We start from the raw sequence: 21,988 nt of genomic DNA on the forward strand, positions 1-21,988 counted from the left end.
TGGTGGTGACTGTCCAGGATGATTGGCAAAAGCCCCTCATGGTGTTCCTCAGAGAAATTTGAGGTTGGCAGCACCAGCAGCAACATCCAGGCCTTGTCTCCAGCTCTCCCTCAGACCTGGAAAAAGCTCTGGGTGAGGCTGAGACCGGCTTCTGCCTAGGACCGACCCCGGTTGCTTGTGAACCCCACAGTCCGGGGGACCCTTTTAGGCAGGTTTTGCTTTTTTCTTTACTTTTTGCTCTGTCCCTGGTGCAAGTATTCTAGCTCTCCGGGCTGGCGTTGGGCACAGGCTGTAGAGCGCGACGCTTAGGGACCACTCACCTAGAAAAGCAGCTCTCCCACAGGTGGAAATGGCTGCCCTCGACCAGGCCGGCACAAGGTGCCAGGCGCCCTGGAGCTGACCCCAAAACCTCCCCTTATTTTGAGCCTCTTTTGAGGGCGGCCGTTTCCCTGGGCAAGATTCAGGCGGGGAAAACCACAAGGCGATGCTCGACATTTCCACCTGGGTTAACGTTGAGCTTAAGATCACCACTACCACCCCACCCCACCCCCTCGCCCCTTGGCCTGCAGCCAGGAAAGTCCCTAAAGCAAGCAGGGCCCCCCCCTTCTCCCCAAAGTGACCCTTTTGCAGTCCCTTTGCATGCATTTTTTGCTTGGCGGTGTGCCTCTGAGAGAAGAAGCCTCTGTCGTTTGCCAAATAGCCAAATATCGGCTGACTTCTCTCTTCAGGGCCCCGTGGACGGGATGGTGCTTGCCCAGGGTTGGAGCCCGGGAGCAGCACCCCTCCCTCCCGGAGGCCAGTTAAGGAAGGTGTGCGCCAAGAGGCCGCTTTTTCACACAACACCCACCCACCCACTCCCCTCTCTCCTGTTGCTTGCTCCCCAGAAGGGCCGGCTGGCCAGACGGGCCAGGAAGGCAGCAGCGAAGCCGCCAGCTCCCAGCCCAACCTCCCAGACCTCACCGCTCCCAACCAGCCTTCCGAAGAAGTCTTTGGAACGGAGGATGAAGACCCCGACCCAGAGCTTGCTGCCCCCCGGGAGGAAGGCCTTCCCGAGAGCCCCCGGCCCTGCCCTTCCCCGAGCGGAGAGCCCCCCGCGTCTCCCTTGGCCGAGGAAGGGGCAGCGGCCGAAGCCGGCAGCGAGGAGTCTCCGGGGAAGTCTCCCTCTAAGAAGAAGAAGAAGTTTCGCACCCCGTCCTTCCTCAAGAAGAGCAAGAAGAAGAGCGAGCCTTGAAGACCCCCCCACCTTTCCCTCATTCCTCCCCTTTTGTGCATCTCCCCTCCTTTATTAATCCTCCCCCTCCCTCCCCGGGAATATATCAGATTCTGCCTCGTGCTTTTGTTTGGTCTTTCTTGTAAAAAAAAAAAGCAAAAAACAAAAACCAGGACAAACAACGCTCTAGCTTGACTGATTTTGAGTTTATAATTGGAATTTACCAAGCAGAAGGTGCCGATTTTGTGTGTGCAAAAAAAAAAAAAAGAGAACAAAACAAGCGAGCAGCCGAGCGGGGGAACCATCCCGAGCATGTGAAAGGAGAGGCTTTCCTGGTAGGAGCCGGTCCGTTAAAAAAAAATGTTTGAAGTCCCCCTTCCCCTCTCGGCTTCCTATGTGAAGGCAACGTGGCCTTGCTCGCTCCTGCCAAGCCGGTGCTCTGGCGCAGGTGGCTTTGCGTCCGGCGGAGCCCATTTCTGTGCAATGGGGAGTGGGGAAGACCTTTGTGACCCCTTCCTCCGCTTTGCCCTGCGCCCCCCGCTCCCCTCCTGAGGCTTTACGGCCGCGCTCTGCCTTGCTTGGTGTTGTAACCTCGCCGAGACTGGAGCCTGTTTTTCTGTCTTAAGAATGAAGTAACTTGTGGCATTTTCTTGCTCATTCCCTCCCCCCCCCAACCGCCTGTTTTCTAATTCAGTTTAATAATAGCCTTTTTTTCCCACAGAATAATCAGCTATTTTACTAATTTGTTTTCTAGCAAAGCATTGTACTCAAGTCACACTTATACCGATGAAAGATGAGTTCACGTCCTTGGAAATAAAATGTATTCCTAGCAGGCACAGACTGGCTCCCTTCATTTATGCGGCTCCTCCTCGGTTGCACCTGGGACAAATCTGGGTGCCAGTCCCAACACCAGGCGCTGGTCCAAAAATCCAGAAACCCAGCAAGAGAATGAAGCCCTTTCTGAAATCCATAAAGGACCCCAACCTTTTTTTCCCCCTTCTCTCCTGGACGTAACGGAGAGACAGGACCAGAAATGGCTCCGCCTTGTGTCAAGCCAGCCTTGGATGACCCTAAAAAGCTACCCACCCATTGGGGGGGCTTTGTGGCGGAACCCACATATCACGTTCTTTACCATGCTTAAAGGAGGCTCCGCTGGAAACTTGCTTTCTTTTATTATATGGAAAAAAATAAGAAAATGGAAAATTTAAGTCCTCTCTCGACACACGTTCTCCTGCGGTTTACAAAACATCACGGCAAATGTTTCGGTAATACAAAAGGAAGGATAATTAAGACATACCCATCATCATTTTAAAGGTCCAAATGTTTCAAAAGGGACGTGGTTACGGTAAGACTTGGTGAAATACGAAAGGTAGAACTGACAAAGTGCCTCCAGGTGGTGTATCTGGCATGGTCTGTTCTTCCATGCCTCTTGGGAACAAAAAATACAATAAAATGTCGACTATTTTGATGCAAGCACTTTTGTCACCTGTGCACGGAGCCAGACGATCGATTCTGCAACAACCTCAGCTGGCAGAAATGTAGACAAGAGACCCTCCAGGAAACCTCAACCAGCTTCTCAATCTCTGGCCATTTGGTTCCGTTCGGACCCTTCTCTTTCCCATCCCACATTTCCCTACTATTCAGCTGTAATTTAGGTCCCTCTTCTGCCACTTAGGACGAGAGAGAGAGAGAGAGAGATTACGAATTTTTCCATTTTATCTCATTGCTATCCTTTCTCGGAATCCATGTAGGAAAGGACCTTTGCTGGTTTGTGTAATCAGGAAGCCAAAAAAAAAAAGACTTAAGAAAAAAGGTCCGAGAATCGGAAGAGGCACAACGGGGGAGATGGAGAAAGAGCACCAATGGAGGCGAAGGCAAATGGGCAGAGCCTTACAGGCCACAGGCAGCAACGGCCTTCACCGCAAACTTAGGGACTCCCAGTCCACGGTTGGGCCGCCCAAGATGAGATCTGTTGAGTCTCACAGCCTCCTAGTAAGGACCTTGTGGGCAAATCCGTAAAGGTTTGTGTGTGTGTGAACTTCTCACTTGGAGGAAATCTCTCAGCTACAAGGAAGAGGACCTGGGTTCTACTAGACTTTGGTTATCATGGATTGAGCAAGTAGGCATCTTCACCATCCTATTTGTAGGAAGGCGGTTTTATCCAAAGAGCCTTTTTTCATGGGTCATTTGCTCAGACTCTGGTGTGTACACACACACACACACACATGGAAGGACCCAGCCTAGGAGGACGGAAGGACCTCTGCTCAAATTCAGGCAAAGACGGTAGAAGGCTGCTGTGAAAAATAGCGTCCATGCTGTGTTTAGGTCTTCTAGGATCAAGCCTTGAATTCTTGAGTTTTCTGGGGAAACTCTTGTCCGAGTAGCTTACTCCTCTTTGTTTGGCTTTGGCATCCAACGAAGCAGGACGAAAGGCAGCAGGAACAGAGAGGCACAAACGGTGAAACAAACTTCGGCCCCAGCCAGCCAATACACTGCAAGCCCAAAAGCCGGTTTTAAGAACATTTGAGCAGTCCCGGGATTTTCCCCCAGAGGTGCCAGGAGCCTGTGCACCCCCACAAATTCCCAATCAAGACCCTGGCAGTGGGGAGGGCTGTGCATCGTTTGGCCAGCACCTTTGCCCCCTGGAAACTGCCACCGACTACCCCCCACACAACCTCTTCCTGAGTGACAGGCACTTCTTCCCACGTCACTTACCTGTCGCTGATACTACCGGCCCAAGAGACCTCGCAAGGGCCCCGAGACTCCTTAGGATGCCCATCACGGTCCCTTTTTGACTGTCCAGCCCTGGGGGGGGGGGTGGAAAGAGAAGAGCTTTAGGCTGGTTTCTTCTCTAGGTTTTTGCCATTTTAATAAAAGAGAATATTTGTGCCTTGGGGTTCACAAGTTTTCTTGCAGACGTTTCATTACCCAACTAGGGAACGTCATCAGTGCCGGAAAGGGTGTTTTCTGCTTATATGCCAGGAGCTTGCTTGTAGACAGCAAACACCCTCCCTCCACTGGTGACGTTGCCTAGATTGGGTCGCGAAACGTCTGCAAGGAAACGAGCAAGCTCAAGAGAGCAGAAACGCGGCGTCTGCAGGCCGTTAGCTTACCGTAGCCAGATACCACCGTAGACAAGCAAGGGACAACTACGGCTGCAGCTGCGAGCAAAGTAAACAAGAGTGTTAAATGGGACCGCGTGCAACTCTGCAAAGAAAAATCTTTACCAACAAGCCTGCCGGAGCAGCCTGTCACCTCACCTGGAGCAACCAAAGTCTCTTCTCCACTTTGATCTCCTATATTTCCTCCGGGTTGCAGCCAGAGCGGTTGGCCTTCTCTCCTAAGGGAGCCTAAATAACTTCCCTCTTGCTAGTGCTGTACAAAGAGTTTACAAGCGGGCGCCTTCCCTTGAAGCATGAAAGCAGCTGTGTCTTTGGTAAAGTTTGCCCCAGCCACCTCTGCGGTGTGGGTGCGCACAAACGAAGCCACCCGCCACTGGTGTGAAGACAGATGCTGTCCCCCCACGCTAACGTGCTTTTTCACACGAGCAGGAGAAAGTTGGGACCTTCCTAATGGACCTTTGCGGTAGCTTCCAAGAAGGCAACCTCTTCACCGCCAAGGGTTATCCCAAAGGTGTTTTTTTTTTCAAAAGGCAGCTGGACTTTTGTTTTTTCCTTTGAAGAGGTTTCGCTTCTCATCCCAGAAGCTTCCGTTCTGACTGAATGGTGGAGGATGGAAGGATTTATACTCCTCGCAGACAGCTGGTGACAGTAAGTACAATTAACAAGTGGAACAGGTTGCCACTAGGAGTTGAGGTTGCTCCAACACTGGAGGCTTTTAAGAAGAGACATTGTCTAAAATGCTATAGGGTCTCCTGATTGAGCAGGGGGTTGGACTAGAAGACCTCCAGAGGGCCCTTCCGGCTTCTCTTCTCTTCCATTCTATTCCATTCCATTCTATTCTTCATTTCATTATTCTATTCCATTTCTATTAATTCTATTTCTATTCTATTCCTATTCCTATTCCTATTCCTATTCCTAGTCCATTCCACTCCATTCTTCTTTTCATTGTTCTATTCCTATTCCTATTCTATTTCTATTAATTCTATTTCTATTTCTATTTAATTCTATTCTATTCTTCTATTCACGCCCGACCTTTGCTCCTTCCGGCATGATCTAAAGACTTACTTGTTTGAACAAGCCGGCCTGGCCTGATGGGTTTGGGTTTTATTATTGTTTTTAACGTAACTTATTGTTGTATGGCATTGGGCATTATGTTCAATCTTTTCTTAATTTTTGTATCTTGTATTTTAGTATTTATTGCCCTGTTCACCGCCCTGAGTCCTTCGGGAGAAGGGCGGTATACAAATAAAATTATTATTATTATTATTAATACTCTTCCTGAGAGTCGCCGAAGCCATTTGTAGACTTATCTGTGCCCTTGGGGGGCGGTGTCACCTAAATAGTGCAAATGGGTGTGGATCTGCTGAAATGACTGTGTTGCAAAGAAAGAGTGCTAACAATCAGATGACACAAAGAATGTAAATCCTTCCATCCTCCACCATCCAGTCAGAAGTGAAGAAGCTTCTTGGATGAGAAGCGAAATGTCTTCAAGGAAAAACGAAGTCCATTTGCCTTTTGAAAAAGAACTTTTGGGACAACCCTGACCTGGTTGAGAATCTCCATAGACGCCAGCAAGGGACCATTTCCTGACAACATAATTCTCTTCCTTTTTTTGGTCCTCCTTTTAATAAATAACTACGGGCAGCTCTGATCCAATGTCTCGCTTAACATATTTGGCCTTGCTAGGATTGCTGATTCCTGAAAAGCCCCCAATAACCTCCTGGCATTCGCAACAAACTGGAAAGCTCCAACAGAATTTGAGGTCTCAGAAGTTCGTACTATGTCCCCTCTTTATTTTATCAGCAAGGAAAATGGTTGGCAAAATTTACGTACTTTTCATTGTCTTGAAGTCCTAAACTGAAAGAAAGCTATGAGTGCGGTATAGCACGTTCGTCTTGATTTTCATTTGTGTGGCTGACAGGTTCTGGGTGAGAAACTTACCAAAAGAGTAAAACAACAGCCCTGTACCGAGGATGATAATATTAGGGCTCCAGCCGATTAAGAGGAAGCCAGGAGCTGACAACAATATTGCCTGTCGAGGGAAAATAAAACAGGAGTGAGGAATCTCATCATTGGACATCCCTGGGCTGTTAGCTTCTAGCTCAGGTAGTCCTTGACTTACTACCTCAATTGGGCCCAAAATTGATGTTGCTAAGTGAGAAATTTGTTAACTGAGCTTTGCTTTTAATGTGTGCCATTGTGCCCCAGGGGGAAAAAATGACAAGAAAGGTGATCTAAATCTAATTTCAGTGGGGGGGGGAAAGCACTTTGGGATAACCGTGACTTGGACTGAGGGTCTCCGTAGTAGACATTTGGCTAAGAGGAAAACGTACCGTTTTAATCACCCTCAGTTCTGCACCTGGCTTAATCTGGCGAGTGTAGCCCCCCTGGATCACAGCCATGGTGATGCCGATGAAGAAAAACATCTTGCCTTGTTCCAGACTAAAGACGGGGGGGGGGGGAAAGAGAGCGAGCTGAAACACAAATTGTGGTCACAGTGCCTGGACACAGCTGGATGAGATCCAGAAATATCACCCCACTTATTCTTGGGGAAGCACAAAAGTGAGTAGTCCTCGGTTAAGGACCAACTGGAGTTACGACAGCCTCTAACACGGTGCTTCATGGCTTGCAAAGGAGCCATCACCAAATGTTGCAAACCAGGTGATGGGATCCTTATCTGGGCATTTGCCCAGCAATTTCGTGTCTGGGAAATCCACAAAGCCCCTTCTACCTACTAAGAGGATTCCCTCATGTCTTTGAGGACAGGCTGAAGATCCCCCTGCAACCCATCCCCCTTTGGATCTCTGCAGCCAAAGCTGCAGACATCTGCCTCCTTTTAGAGAGTCGTGGAGACCACTTGGATCCCGAGGGCACAGAAAAGTTTCCAAGAGGCCTCAACGACTCTCTAAAAGAAGGTAAGGTAAAGGTTACCCCGCACATGCATGCTAGTCGTTTCCAACTCTAGGGGCCGGTGCTCATCTCCGTTTCAAAGCCAAAGAGCCAGTGCTTGTCCGAGGACGTCTCCGTGGTCATGTGGCCGGCATGACTAGACGCCAAAGGTGCACGGAACGCTGTTACCTTCCCACCGTAGTGGTCCCTATTTTTCTACCTGCGTTTTTACGTGCTTTCGAACTGCTAGGCTGGCAGAAGCTGGGATGAGTAACAGGCGCTCACTACTCTGTTACGTGGCACTCGGGATTCGACCCGCCAAACTGCCGGCCTTCTGATCGACAAGCTCAGCGTCCTAACCCACTGAGCCACTGCGTCCCTTTCTAAAAGAAGGTAGATGACCAGTTTTCTGCAATCGGTATAAATCCTTCCACTTCTCCACCATCCAGTCAGAGCTGAAGAAGCTTCTGGGATGAAAAGGGAAAAGTCTTCAAAGAAAAACAAGGAAGTCCAGTGACCTCTTGGGAAAAAAGCACTTTGGGGACAACGATGACCTGCATGACTGCGCATCTCCATAGACCTTTATGGGTTTTTTTTAATGTGACTCTTTTTCTCTCCTCTCAGAGACCATGTTATCGAGCTTGGCAGGAGAAGCTGGGAGAAGTTTAACATTTGGCGCTATGCACGTGAATAGACTGATTTTATAAAATCAAACGCTATTCAGCTAAAGGTTTTGAGGGGATGGTGAGTCTGGCAGGCCGGATCCTGCTAAATACCTGCTGAATTGGAAGTGCTGATGGACCAGAAAACCCAGCGTGTATTCCAGGCCGGAGAATAGGAAAAGGTATAGGAAATAGACCAATCCCAGGATCTGGAGATCTGCAGAAAGAATAAAATGACCAAAGCTGATTGGAAAACCAACGAAGTCTTTCTTCTTTGCAAACTGTGGATTGGAATTGGCTTCCGATCGGAAATTGTGAGATCAGGGTCAGGGATTCCGGACCACGAGGGTCAATCGTTCATCCGAATGATTGTTTGCAAACCAGGCAAAGACAGATTGTCTCCAGAGTCCAGCCCGAATCCGAGACTTCGTGGAAACACAGGCAGTCCTTGACTTACGGCCGCAATCTTACATGGCTAAGTGAGACATTTGTTAATCAAGTTTCGCCTCATTTTACAGCCGTCCCTGACACCGTTGTTCAGTGAATCGCTGCAATTGATAAGTTAGCATCCTGGTTATTAAGCAAATCTGGCTGGTTTTGTTTTCTCAGAAGTTTGGGAAAGGGGATCACGTAACCCCGGGACACTGCAGCCGTCATAAATATGAGTCAGTTGCCAAGCGCTGACCGCAGGGATGCTGCATCGGTTGTTAAGTGTGAAAATAAGTCATTTTTTTTCAGTACCGTTATAACTTTGAACAGTCCCTGAATGGGCGGTCGTAAGTTGAGGAAACCTCTGTCCTGATTTTTCTCACATTCATAGGAATTCATCGTTGGACGGCTCTTTTTTTTCCAAGATGTCTTCTGACTGTCTTTGCTTCATGACATAGCCAAATATCCCAAGGCCAACAGCTATTAACCCCTTCTTTGAAAGGTGCCCATATGGACAGCCGACAGGGAAAGAAGGCAGGGGGGGTTCCAAGAATAGAGTCAGTGGGAGACAGAGGAGGCCAAAGTTGGTCATGGTATCCCTTAAAGATGCCAAGGGCTCAATCCTTTACATCGTTATTTGGTAGCGAGAGGGTTTGGCTGATTTACCTCAAGGGTTGACCGAATCCCTCAGCCTCATCTCACATCTCCACTTATACCGAAGCCCGGCTCCCATTGGTTGGGGACCCCAGCCACGCTCAGGGAAAAGATCTCAGAGGGGTTTGCGGGATCGATCCAAAGGAGAACCCAATGGATTTCTAAAGGGAGTCGTCATCAGAGGCCACCCGAGGACAGAAAATGGGAAAGACTTACTGTCTCTGGACGGTCCTCCCGTCTTCTGATGTACTGCCGAGAAGCGGAACAAGGCCCAGGGACTGATCAGGTTGAAGGCCGCCTGGAAGCTGGATATCATGGAGGACACCTGCCCAACGCAGAAGAAAGACACGATCGATGACGGTGCCGATAAAATCCAATTTCATCTCCTTCCGTATTTTGCCGTCATTATTTCTTCTAAAGCTTAGGATTTGCCTCAGTGAGAGTCGCCCGCCCCGCCCTCAAGTGCTGTACCTTTTTCCACAACTTTAAAACCAGTTTCAAATTTAATTTATTTTTACTTTAATTTTAACTACTGATCTTCACCTTTTATGTTTTTAGCCAGTATTCCCGTCTTTGACTGATTTATTCTTAAACCCGCCATTTCTCCAAACATTTTAATCTTCCTCATCAACATGTTCAATGTCCTCTACCGGGCCTTGCACAATCGATACCAAAATCGTCAGCAAATGCATATCATTTGTAATGGTGCACTTTAATTTGTAGTCCTTTTCCTCTGTTATCCTGTCTTAATATTTCTGTTTTAACACATCCAACACTATTAATAAACGATAAAGGGATAAAAGACACCCTCGTCTTGTTCCCTTCTGGATTTCACATGGTTTTTGTAAAGTCTTCATTCAACACGATTCGAGCTTTCAGGAGTGTATAGATGGGACAATACCCTAACCCTACTCTTCTACACATATGCTGCAAATCCTGCACAAAGCAGAGGATTATCCCAGCAATCAGTTATCACCCATTTCAGAATAGAATAGAATAGAATAGAATAGAATAGAATAGAATAGAATAGAATAGAATAGAATAGAATAGAATAGAATAATAGAATAGAATAAAAAATAGAAATAGAAATAATAGAATAGAATAGAATAGAATAGAATAGAATAGAATAGAATAGAATAGAATAGAATAGAATAGAATAGAATAGAATAATGGAATGAAGAATAGACTAGACTAGAATAGAATAATGCAATGAAGACTAGAATAGAATAGAACAGAATAATGGAATGAAGACTAGACTAGATGACTAGAATAGAATAGAATATTAAGTACTGTCATTTTACATGTACACTAATCAGCATACATTAAAATGAGATTTTGTTGGATACAGCTCTCAAAGAGTAACCATCTCCAATATACACTGCATAAACATAAGAACAGAATAAATTATGCATGTACCCACTTACACATATGTGGCCCAGAGAAACAACACAGTCTGGCTTGGATGTATACATATATGTGGTGAGAAAAACAAATCCTGAGAATTTACAAGATGGATGGCATAAGGAACAAAGCTGTTACAGAATCTAGTCGTTCCACTATAAGTACTTCAAAACCTCCTCCCAGAGGGGAGCAAAGTGGGTGTGTGGGGGCTTCTAACAATGCTCCGCGCTCTAAGCACATAGCGTTTATGAGCAGCATCCTGAATCAGAGGAAAATAGCTTCCTATAATCTTTTCAACTGTCCTTACCACTCTCTGTATGGACCTTCTATCTGAGGCTTAGCTACCACCAAGCCAGACAGTGATGCTACTGTGTTGATCAATATACTTTAAGAAGGCTTGGAATCCATGGGCCGTAGACTCTGATCAAGCCCAGCACAGACATCCTGAATAGCATACAGGTAAGGTCATCCTTGACATAGTTTTCTTGAAGTCCATCATGAGGTGGAAGGCTAGCAGAGCTCTTCCAGCCCTTCCAGGAATCCTTCTGCAATCCCAACCTTTGCTTGAGAACCTCCAGTAATGGCCCTTGGGATACCAGCAAGCAGGATATCCCACTGCCGAACAGGATTAAAAAACAGGAAATTCCTCCTTTGTTTCAAGTCTGGAGATCCACTTGAAAAGCTCCCACCTAAAGGATCTTGTCCTGTTTTCCATACCCTTCAAATAAAGGAAGGGGCTGCCAACTGCCCTCTTCCACTTTTTCAGTTTCCATCTCTAGCTAAGTGAATTGATCTGGGATCTCCAAACACGGCAACTTTAAGACTTGTGGAACGTCAACTCCCAGAATTCCCCGGCCATTCTGGGAATCGGAAGTCCACAAATCTTTAAGGTTACCAAGTTTGGAGACCCACTGGCACAGATGGTCCATAACAGGGGTAGGCAACCTCGGCTCTTTTATGACTCATGGACTTCAACTCCCAGAATTCCTGAGTCAGCATAGCTGACTCAGGAATTCTGGGAGTTGAAGTCCATGAGTCATAAAAGAGCCGAGGTTGCCTACGCCTGGTCCATACAAATCTTGTCTCATGCAAGGTCCAACTTACCTCTTCTGGAAACGGCTGAGATAAAAAAAAGACACCCATTAGTTTGTTCTTCTGATTATTTCCAGAATGCATTACCCGTTTTTCCTTCGGGAGCGTCTCCGGCAAGCAGGCGGAGATGAACAGGAAATCAGCCACAGCAAAGATGGTGGCAAAGATGGCGGCCCTCGTGTAGAAGACTTGGTCCTTCTCCGTCTCCAGAACGAGGAAGGCACCCAGCATTGGCCCGACGGTGAAGCCCAGGGAGAAAGCCAACCCAATCATGGCCTGGAGGGAGGATTCAGCAAACATACTTTGGCTAACATGCCTCCTTCAAACAAAATTCCAGAGCCACAAACCCTGATCAAAATCTCCAACTTGCTTTCTCCTGGATGCGCCCCATTGTCCGTAAGTACTTTCAGGAACATAAAAGCAATGTTTTTTCTCAAAACTGTGGGACTGTATTTATTTCTTTGAGTCGCATACGCTTAAGGCCCCACACCGATCCACAGAATTATTAATCGTGCCCTAGTTAGTTAATAATATCCAATTATAATTATTTACATTACATTAATTATATCAATATGACACAATATAATTAATGTTATAGTTTACTAATTATATTAATTAATAATTATTAATCATGCTGTGGATCCTGGGCACAAATTGGGGCAAAATTCGCTTAGCAAATCTCTCCATTGTGGTCATAAATTGAGAACTACCTGTATATATTTTGGAGCTGGTTCTTAATCTGGATCCTTCTAATCTAAGTCCTTCCTGGATGGGACTCGAGTTTCAAAACGGGACTGGAGCAAAATCAAAATTAAAGTGACACTTTACGGCCTCACTATTTGGAAAGCTGACGTAGCCTAAAATTGCCTTTGCATTTTTCACGCTGACATCAGACTGCTGGCTTGGATTCTGTTTTAATTTAATGTGACAGAATAAACAGAACCGCAAGATTGGAAGGGAACCTGGAGGTCACTTAGCCCAACCCCATGGCCAGGGCAGGAATTCTCCTGCCATCCCACACAAAGGAAAGCTATAGAACGACGGTGGCAAAGGCAAGCAAGGGCAGTACCAATAGGTGCCTTGGGTGCAATCCCAAAACAACGTGAACACTATTGGCATTGACAAATTCGCCATCAGTCAATTGCAAAAGGTGGCCTTGCTGGGAACTGCTTCCATCCTGCAACGAGATCTGTAATACAATCCAACATCCACATTTGCCTATCCCAGGTCCTTGGTAAGGACTCGATAGGTAGACAGAAATGCCAAATCCAGTCTGAACATCTGGCTGACTGTGCGACGATCAATAATAATAATAATAATAATAATAATAATAATAATAATAATAATAATAATAATAATAATAATAATAATAATAAATGGGGAATACTGTTTCCTGCCTGACCTCTAAGGTCCCCTCCAACTGTTATTATTAATAATAATAACAAGTTATTATTATTATTAATAATAATAACCAACCAACCAAATAAGTAAATAAATAAATAAATGATGGCGCCTACGGTTTCCTGCCTGAGCCGGGGTTGGACTAGAAGACCTCCAAGGTCCCTTCGAACTCTGCTCTTCTGTCAGAAAGAAGAAGGACTCACCATGCCTTTGCTCCGAGCTTTTGGGCACTGCAGATCGGCCACGATGGCCGTGCAGAGGCTGACGTTCCCTTTGCTGATCCCGCCGAGAATTCGGGAGCAAAGGAAGAGCTCGAAGCTCCTGGAAAGGGCCCAGAGCACATAGGAGGCTACCAGGCCCAGCTGCAAGAGAGGAGAGAGATTTTGGCCTCCTCCGACGAGGCTCTGCTGGAGGTGGGCGGCTTCTGGGTTTGTGCCACTCAGCGGACCAGGTAGGTATCTCTACACCTCCTGTTATAAAGGGAGAAAAGGGATCCCTCCTTTTCGGATGGGATTCCAACATGTGCTCTGGACCGGGGGAGAAGCTGCATCCCTCCGTGCCTCCCCTCCGGCCGAAACCAACGTACCGCAGTGGCCAGCAGGGCTGGTCGTCTCCCGAAGGAATCCGAGGCCGCCCCGGTGAGTGGCGAGGCCAGGAACTGAAGCAGGGAAAAGAGGGATCCGATAAGGCCTGGAAGAGAAGGAAGAAAGGTGGGGAGACTGCAGCCCCTCTTCTGCCTACTGGCCCCCACTTAGTTTACCTCTTTTCCCCCCACTAATGGAAGTATTTTTTCCCCGGCCAACTTTTAAGACCTGTGGACTTCCTCTCCCAGAATCCCCCAGCCAGCCAGTGTCCATCTTTGGCAACTTTTAAGACCTGTGGACTTCCTCTCCCAGAATCCCCCAGCCAGCCAGTGTCCATCTTTGGCAACTTTTAAGACCTGTGGACTTCCACTCCCAGAATCCCCCAGCCAGCCAGTGTCCATCTTTGGCAACTTTTGAGACCTGTGGACTTCCTCTCCCAGAATCCCCCAGCCAGCCAGTGTCCATCTTTGGCAACTTTTAAGACCTGTGGACTTCCACTCCCAGAATCCCCCAGCCAGCCAGCCAGTGTCCATCTTTGGCAACTTTTAAGACCTGTGGACTTCCACTCCCAGAATCCCCCAGCCAGCCAGTGTCCATCTTTGGCAACTTTTAAGACCTGTGGACTTCAACTCCCAGCATGCAATAAAGGGAATTTCCTACCTCCAAACAAGACGCTGTTGTATTTCCTTTCGGGCGGAATGCCAAGGCTGCCACTGAACCAGTCCACGCCGGCTTGCACCCTCTTGTAGAGCCCATCCTGGGGAAGAAGGGAAGAGATTGGGCAAGGGTGAGGAGGGATGAGGGGAGCCATCGCCAGCCCCATTCCCTTCTGCCAGAATTATTTCGGTATTTATGGCAGTATTCCAGTATTTGAGGGGCTGCCCCAAAGAGGAGGGAGTCAAGCTCTTCTCCAAAGCGCCCGAAGGCAGGACAAGAAGCAACGGATGGAAACTGATCAAGGAGAGAAGCAACCTGGGATTAAGGAGAAACTTCCTAACAGGGAGGACAATTAACCTGTGGAACAGCTTGCCACCAGACATTGTGGGTGCTCCAACACTGGAAGCTTTTACGAACAGACTGGACAGCCACTTGTCTCGAATGGTATAGGGTTTCCTGCCTGAACAGGGGGTTAGACTAGAAGACCTCCCAAGGTCCTCTTCCAGCTTCTATTCTAAATTCTAGTGCCTCTGTCTCAACACAACCCACTTCACAGGGTTGTTATTGTATGGGTGGGTGGGGGAAATAGAAGGAAGAAAGTGTGTTTGGATATATTTGCTGCCTTGAGTTATTTGTGAAAATGATAAAAGGTGGGATCTCAATCGATCGATCGACTGATAAAATTTGTCCCACCAAGATGGGAAACACACACTGTTCTGTCATTTTCCTGGTCCCAGAACACCTGGGGCTGTTTGCTGCACAATCTGCAAAACAGCAGCCATGTTGCGTGGCGTTGCTTTTCTCGTTCCCGCCTGAGGTAAAGGTTCTCCCGCACATGCGTGCTAGTCGTTTCCGACTCTAGGGGCCGGTGCTCATCTCTGTTTCAAAGCCGAAGAGCCAGCGCTTGTCCGAGGACGTCTCCGTGGTCATGTGGCCGGCATGACTAGATGCCAAAGGCACACGGAACGCTGTTACCTTCCCACCGTAGCGGTCCCTTTCTACTTGCATTTTTACGTGCTTTCGAACTGCTAGGTTGGCAGAAGCTGGGACGAGTAACAGGCGCTCACTCTGCTACGCGGCACTCGGGATTCGACCCGCCAAACTGCCGATCTTCTGATCGACAAGCTCAGCGTCCTAACCCACTGAGCCACCACGTCCCTTAGAGATAAGATAGATCAAGGCAAAAACACACACAATTAAAACATTGCAAGAACATTCATCCAGTTGCAAAAATAACGGTCGTATTGGAGACACAGACCCCCGTCAAAAAGCCCACCCACCCATCCCCCAGATCCATCCAGCCTTGCCCTTTGGAGAGGCTCCAATCCCCCCATAACTATTTCTCCCTTGTGCTCCAACTGCCCTCTGGCTAATGTACAGGGTGGTCCCCGACTTACGACGACAACGGGACCCAATATTTCTGTACTGACTTTTCTTGACACCGTTTGCCAAGTGAATCATTGCAGTCGTTAAGTTAGTAACCCGGTTGTTAAGTGAATCGGGCTTCTCCCCCCCACCCCCACCCCCATTGGCTTTGCAAAAGGGGATCACGTGACCGTCGTAAATAGGAACCCGTTAGCCAAGCATCTGAATTTTGATCAGGTCAACCTGGGGATGCTGCAGTGATCGTAGCTGTGAAAAGCGGTCGTACGTCACATTTTCCAGGGCCGCTGCAACTTTGAATGGTCACTAAACGAACCATTGTAAGTCAAGGACTTCCTGTACCCCCAAAGTTCCCCCAAAGAGCCACAATTAAAGCTTTCCTGCAGTGCTGCGGTTCTTAGTCAGAATTATTTCCTTTTTAGACAATTAGTTGATTTAGCTACGAAACAACAATCTAACCACAATGCCTTCTGTGTGAGTGAGTCACTAAACGAATTTACGGTGAACTCAGAACAGAATTAATAGATGTAGAGCTAAGTGTACACTTTGTTTTGTTGGATTAAAATTCATTCAAAGGTGTTCCAGAGGGGTGGACGCAGGTGGGACTGGACAAATCTTGCTGACAAAATAGGCAATTTCTGTTTTCTCAGCCACTTTCGATCTGACTGACAGTGGCATTGAGGGGTGGGGGGGCTTCCCTAGGGGGTCTCCCTTGATGCCCAGAGCAAAGCTGCTGGTGGAGAGGGGGGAACGGGGGGGGGGAAACAGGAGGGGTTCACTCGCTTGATCCCGCAGATCCTGAGAGCAGCCAGAATACGCCATGCACAAAAATGGAAGGATGTTTTTGATTCCCACAAGGGACGGATGGCTGCAAAAGTTGATGGGAGTTAGCAGAATATGGGCGAATTGACTGCTTCGATTGAAGAAAAAAAACACAATTAATTTTGTTTTCCCTCGGAAACCACTTCTGGGCTTTGTGCTTGAGGTGGCAAAAAAAAAAGAAAAAAAGAAAAGAAACTTTGATTTTGGGTTTTGTCAACTGGATAAGTTTGTTATTATAGAAATGGCTAGTAGATGTTACTATATAAAAAAATAAAAAGTTGAGGTTTCCTGTTATTGTCTTATTCTACTGGGCTAAAAATTTGGAAAATGCTTTTCTTTTTCTTTTCCCCTTTACATTTTTTTTTCCTCTTTCCCCCTTTTCTCTCCTATTTTGCCCTTATCTTCATTTTTCTTTGCATTTCTGCATTTTAGATTTTGGTAAACTAACAAAACTACGTCCCACAGGGGCTTTTTCGGGAGGCAACTGGATTTGCTTGTTTTTCTGTGATAAATAAAACTATGTTCACAGTTAATAAAACCATAAAACAAGCTACTGCGTAACCCAGGGGGTCTTCAAACTCGGCCCTTTGATGACTTGTGGACATCAACTCCCAGAATTCCTCAGCCAGCGTGCCTGGCTGAGGAATTCTGGGAATTAAAGTCCATGAGTCTTCAAATGGCCACGTTTGGAGACCTCTGGTGTAGATAATGTAGATAATGCTTTTCCATTGGTATTTCTCACAAGCATTCAAGTTAGTGCTTATTCCATATTTTACCTGGATGGCCATTTTTAAGCTATTTTCTGGTGGACTTCAACTCCCAGAATTCCTCAGCCAGGCATGCTAGCTGAGGAATTCTGGGAGTTGAAGTCCACAAGTCATGAAGGGGCCAAGTTTGAAGACCCCTGGTCTGGATCCAAGCCCGCAGTTTCATCAAAATGGCCGACTGAGGAATTCTGGGAATTGAAGTCCACAAGTCATAAAAAGGCCAAGTTTGAAGACCCCTGGCATAGTCTAACTTAAATTCACAGTGATAGATGTTCCTGGTTGTACTCGCCAGTTTTGGACCAACCTGGCTTCGTTTTTACTCACATCGTTCTCGCTGAAATGATCCAAGATGGAGGGCAAGAGGGGCAAAATCAGGGTGAAGCCCAGGAGGTCGAGAAGCAACGAGAGAAACACGACAAAGATGACACGGGAGGAATTTTCCTCTGCCCTCCAGGCACCTTGGTCCTCTCGTGACATCTTCTGGAGGAATCCCTTCGTCAACTAGGGTCTCAAAACATCCCTCCGGCTGGGGAATTCTGGGAGTTGAAGTCCACGGGTCTTAGAGCTGCCACGATTGGACGCTCCTGCAATACACGAAGGGACACACCATGAGGCAGAGGTGTGTGGATTTATTCCCACAAGGAGCACCACAAGGACACAAGTTGGAACCAAAGTTTGGATTTCCCCTGCTAAGCTTTTACGGGTCGTCCTCTACTTACAACCGTAACTGAGCCCAGAATTCCCGTCGCTAAGTGAAACATTTGTTCCGCGAGCTTTGCCCTGTTCTACCACCCTTCTCGCTGCCGTTCTTAAGTGAATCCCCCGCAGTTGTTAAGTTAGCAAAACCATTGTCATGCGAACCTGGCTTCCCCATTGAAGGTCGCAAAAGGGGATGAGTGTTCCCCCCCCACCCCTTTTCCAGGACACTGCAACGGTCATACATGCTGGTTTGAAGAAGCGGCCGAATTTTGATCGCGTGACCGTAGGAATAGCGCCATGGCAGTTAGTTTTTTGTTTTTTTGTTTTTAAAAAAGTGATATGTCCTTTTGTTTTCGTGGTGGTGTAACTTCAAACGTTCATTAAACGGACTGTCGTAACTTGAGAACTACGTGTGTGTGTGTGTGCGCGCGCGCATGTAAATAGCAGTCTTGTTATTTAGTCTGTTTAAGCAGTCTTAAACAGCAGCCTTACAGTAGGTGGAAGGATCTTGCCCCAAAGGAACTCGAGACATGCTCCAGAACCCCAGAGGTGGAGTAGCAATTTTGAACTGCCCAAAGGGAGGCCCAGGAAAGACCCCCCCCAGACCCTGGGAGGTCTCTGCCAGCCTGGAGACCCCCACCCCCGCTTCCCGAACTCAGGCCAGCCTGCGCTGCCTCTCTGCCTCCCCTTGAAACCCGGGACTCTCGGAGCAGCTGGATGAAAAACAGTACCCTCCAAGGTGCAGCACCTCTCCCCCTGCCACAGGAGCCAGGCTGGGCGGAGAGCTGCCAGGAAGGATGGGAGACCACCAGGAAACACCCGCCTGGAGGCCAAAGCGGGAGGGGAGACGGTGGACTCCTCCCCCTCCCCCAGTCCCCTCCCAGGTGCAGCTCCTCTCCCCCTCCTGCTGGATCCAGGCCAGGCCAAGAACTGCCAGGAAGGATGGGAGACCACCAGGAAACACCCGCTTGGAGGCCGAAGCAGGAGGGGAGACGGTGGACTCCTCCCCCTCCCCCAGTCCCCTCCCAGGTGCAGCTCCTCTGCCCCTCCTGCTGGATCCAGGCCAGGCCAAGAGCCTCCAGGAAGGATGGGAGACCACCAGGAAACCCCCGCCTGGAAGCCGGAGCGGGAGGGGAGACGGTGGACTCCTCCCCCTCCCCCAGTCCCCTCCGAGGTGCACCTCCTCTCCCCCTCCTGCAGGATCCAGGCCAGGCCAAGAGCCTCCAGGAAGGATGGGAGACCACCAGGAAACACCCGCCTGGAAGCTGGAGGGGGAGGGGAGACGGTGGACTCCTCCCCCTCCCCCAGTCCCCTCCGAGGTGCAGCTCCTCTCCCCCTCCTGCAGGATCCAGGCCAGGCCGAGAGCTGCCAGGAAGGATGGGAGACCACCAGGAAACCCCCGCCTGGAAGCCGGAGCAGGAAGGGACACGGCAGACCACCCACCCAGCCATCCCTGTCTCCCCTCCGAGGAGAGAGAGAGAGGGGGGGGAGAGCTCACCTCCGTTCCCCGCAGCGCCCACGGACGAGCCTCCTCCGGGGGAGGGTCGCAGGCAGCCCACCCCCAGCCCGGCCTCGCCCGCCTGCCTCCTTCCCGAGGCTGGGCAGCTCCTCCTCCTTCCGGTCGGGGCTGCCGGCTGCGTCCCGAGGAAGGACGGCAGCCCCGGAGCCTCCTCCCCGGCCGGGCTCCCCCCACGCCCCCCAAGCGGCCGCCGCGCATCCCTCCGCCAGCCTGTCCGGCGTGGAAGCCAGGCGAGCGGGGCTGCCGGCGGGCTGACCTGGCGGGGTCCTCCGGAGGTGCTGCCGTCCGCGGCGGGGAGGCGGCCGAGCGATGCCCGGGCTGGGCTGGCGCGCTCCGGCGGAGCCCGTCGACCCACCGAGCCACTTCCGCGAGGCGTTGGCTTGCTGGCCGCCCGCGGGTGACTCAAGGCGGATCCCAGCGGGGAGCAAAGCGGGGAGGCCGAGCAACGTCTGCTCGGCATCGGCTGGGCCAAAGGAGGGGCCCTCGTCGGCGTTTGGAACCCAGGGCCGACTGGCTGGTCCTCGGCTTACGGCCAGGATCGAGCCCGTTGTTAAGGGAGACACCCGTGGCTCTGAAGCCAGCCCTGGATGACCTCCAAGGTCCCTTCCAACTATTATTATTATTATTATTATTATTATTATTATTATTATTATTATTATTATTATTATTATTATTATTATTATTATTATTATTATTATTAACTTTTATTCATAAAGTCAACTGAACACTCAAAATGACTGGCACTGATGCCTGACACGGGTTGCTGCCAGCATCCTAGGTATCAACCAAGTACCTCCTTAAATAATAATAATAATAATAATAATAATAATAATAATAATAATAATAATAATAATAATAATAATAATTAATAATAATAATAATAATAATAATAATAATAATAATAATAATAATAATAATAATAATAATAATAATAATACTTTTATTCATAAAACATGAAACTCAGTCAACTGAACACTCAAACTGACTGGCACTAAATGATTGACACGGGCTGCTGCCAGCATCCTAGGTATCAACCAGGTGTCTCCTTAAAATGTAAGATCTGAGTAGCGCAGGTTTTTTGTAGCTTTGCTGGAGTTATTCCGGGAAGCGGCAATTTCTTGATGTATTTTGCAAAGTTTTTGGACATAGTTCCCAGTGCCCCGATGACAATGGGTATCCCTGTTCCACGTTTCATCCGTAATCGCGCAGTTTCGATGGCCGGGTTGCGGTATTTCGTAATTTTTTCCAGTTCTTTTTCTTCGACCTTGGCATCTCCTGGTACAGCGGTATCAATCAACTGTACGCTTCGGTTCTCTACAACTGCGATATCTGGCGTGTTGCGTTCCAAATGGCGATCTGTCTGTATTCGGAAGTCCCACAAGATCTTCACCCTCTCATTCTCCACAACTTTTTCCAACCTACGTTCCCACGACTTTTCAGACACAGGCAAGTCGTATTTTTTACGCAACGCCCAGTGGATTAGTTTAGCAACTCGGTCATGTCTAGCTTTGTAATCAGTTTGCCCGATTTTGCTGCACTCACATATTAAATGTGAAACAGTTTCAACTTTGTTGTTGCAAAGTCGGCCATTTGGATTGTCAGTAGATTTTTGTATCTTCGCTTTCATGGCATTAGTTTGTAGTGCTTGTTTCATGGCATTAGTCTGTAGTGCTTGTTTATTTATTTATTTATTATAAATATTATAATTATTATAAAACTTTTATTCATTAAACATGAACCTCAGTCAACTGATCATTTAAAGTGACTGGCACTGATGGTTGACACGGGTTGCTGCCAGCATCCTAGGTATCAACCAGGTACCTCCCTAAAATTTTCATCATCATCATCATCATCATCATTATTCGTTAAGTGACTTCTAGTCCAACCCCCTGCTCAGGCAGGAAACCCTATACCATTTCAGACAAATCGCTGACCAGTCTCTTCTTAAAAACCTCCAGTGTTGGAGCATTCGCCACTTCTAGAGGAAGGTTGTTCCACTGGTTAATAGTTCTGTCAGGAAGTTTCTCCTTAGTTCTAGGTTGCTTCTCTCCTTGATTAGTTTCCATCCATTGCTTCTTGTCCTGCCTTCGGGCACTTTGGAGAATAGCTTGACTCCCTCTTCTTTGGGACAGGCCCTGAAATACTGGAAGACTGCTATCATGTCCCCTCTCATCCTTCTCTTCATTAAACTAGACATACCCAATTTCAGCAATCTTTCTCCGTATGTTTTAGCCTCCAGTCCCCTGATCATCTTTGTTGCTCTTCTCTGCACTCTTTCTAGAGTCTCAACATCTTTTTTACATCGTAGTGACCAAAACTGGATGGGCTCAATCCCGCTCTGGGTTCCCCAGATCCGCTGGCAGAACCTCGTCTTCAGGACCTTGTGAAAGAGTGACAGAGTGGGGGGCCAGTCTACTCTCTGGAAGGATGATGTTCCAGAGGGAGGGAACCACCACGGAGTACTCTTCTTCTGGTTTCCCGCCAGATGGACTTCCTTAGGAGATGGGACCCACAATATTCCTGGCCTCCCCGCTCTAGTTTGTCAGGTGGATGTGACCGACAAGAGACGGTCCCTCAAGATCACCTGGTCCCAAGCCGTGAAGGGCTTTCATGGTGACCCGATCCAAGACTCCAGAGGGAATGACATTTGGGAAATCATGGCTGCTTCAGTGCTACTGACCGCTGCTGTAGTTATGC

General features: G+C 48.3%; 2 protein-coding genes across 13 annotated transcripts in view; one reads left to right on the forward strand and one right to left on the reverse strand.

Moving 5' to 3' along the window:
• ADD1 (adducin 1) overlaps window positions 1-11,880 on the forward strand; it is a 54,034-nt gene extending 42,154 nt beyond the window's left edge. For 4 of the 8 annotated variants that reach the window (XM_083367626.1, XM_083367628.1, XM_083367629.1 and 1 more), the window contains one exon: window positions 885-1,490. In XM_083367626.1, the coding sequence (XP_083223752.1) occupies window positions 885-1,231 (347 nt within the window). In that variant the 3' untranslated portion in view covers window positions 1,232-1,490. Of the gene's footprint in view, window positions 1-884; window positions 1,491-11,536 lie in introns of those variants that run through there. The other 4 variants (XM_083367633.1, XM_083367627.1, XM_083367631.1 and 1 more) reach the window with 4 other exon arrangements.
• On the reverse strand, window positions 1,357-19,678 carry MFSD10 (major facilitator superfamily domain containing 10). 5 transcript variants are annotated; one of them, XM_083367687.1, is made up of 13 exons: window positions 19,548-19,678; window positions 17,398-17,657; window positions 14,105-14,201; window positions 13,447-13,550; window positions 13,064-13,222; window positions 11,547-11,735; window positions 9,183-9,291; window positions 7,998-8,100; window positions 6,678-6,774; window positions 6,274-6,364; window positions 4,324-4,371; window positions 3,926-4,015; window positions 1,357-3,702 (listed from the first exon to the last, which is right to left on the reverse strand). In XM_083367687.1, exons 2-13 carry the CDS (start codon window positions 17,548-17,550, stop codon window positions 3,596-3,598), a joined length of 1,347 nt encoding a protein of 448 aa, XP_083223813.1. In that variant the 5' UTR covers window positions 17,551-17,657; window positions 19,548-19,678; the 3' UTR covers window positions 1,357-3,595. The 5 variants fall into 5 exon arrangements, with proteins under 5 accessions (XP_083223813.1, XP_083223811.1, XP_083223812.1 ...); XM_083367685.1 differs by having other exon boundaries at window positions 6,666-6,774; XM_083367686.1 differs by lacking the exon at window positions 19,548-19,678 and adding an exon at window positions 19,271-19,331 and having other exon boundaries at window positions 6,666-6,774.
• Between the last annotated feature and the right edge of the window lie 2,310 nt (window positions 19,679-21,988).

Source organism: Vipera ursinii (assembly GCF_947247035.1).
Source record: "Vipera ursinii genome assembly, chromosome: 7".
NCBI classification, from domain to species: domain Eukaryota; kingdom Metazoa; phylum Chordata; class Lepidosauria; order Squamata; family Viperidae; genus Vipera; species Vipera ursinii.

Bases quoted from the DNA above. Each gene is read 5' to 3' on its own strand.
- MFSD10 (XM_083367685.1), bottom strand. From the start codon at position 17,550: ATGTCACGAGAGGACCAAGGTGCCTGGAGGGCAGAGGAAAATTCCTCC. The intron at 13,551-14,104 runs GTAGGAAATTCC...CTTCTCTTCCAG, and splicing joins CAACAGCGTCTTGTTTGGAG to GCCTTATCGGATCCCTCTTT. The intron at 8,101-9,182 runs GTAAGTCTTTCC...TTCTTTCTGCAG, and splicing joins GGGAGGACCGTCCAGAGACA to ATCTCCAGATCCTGGGATTG.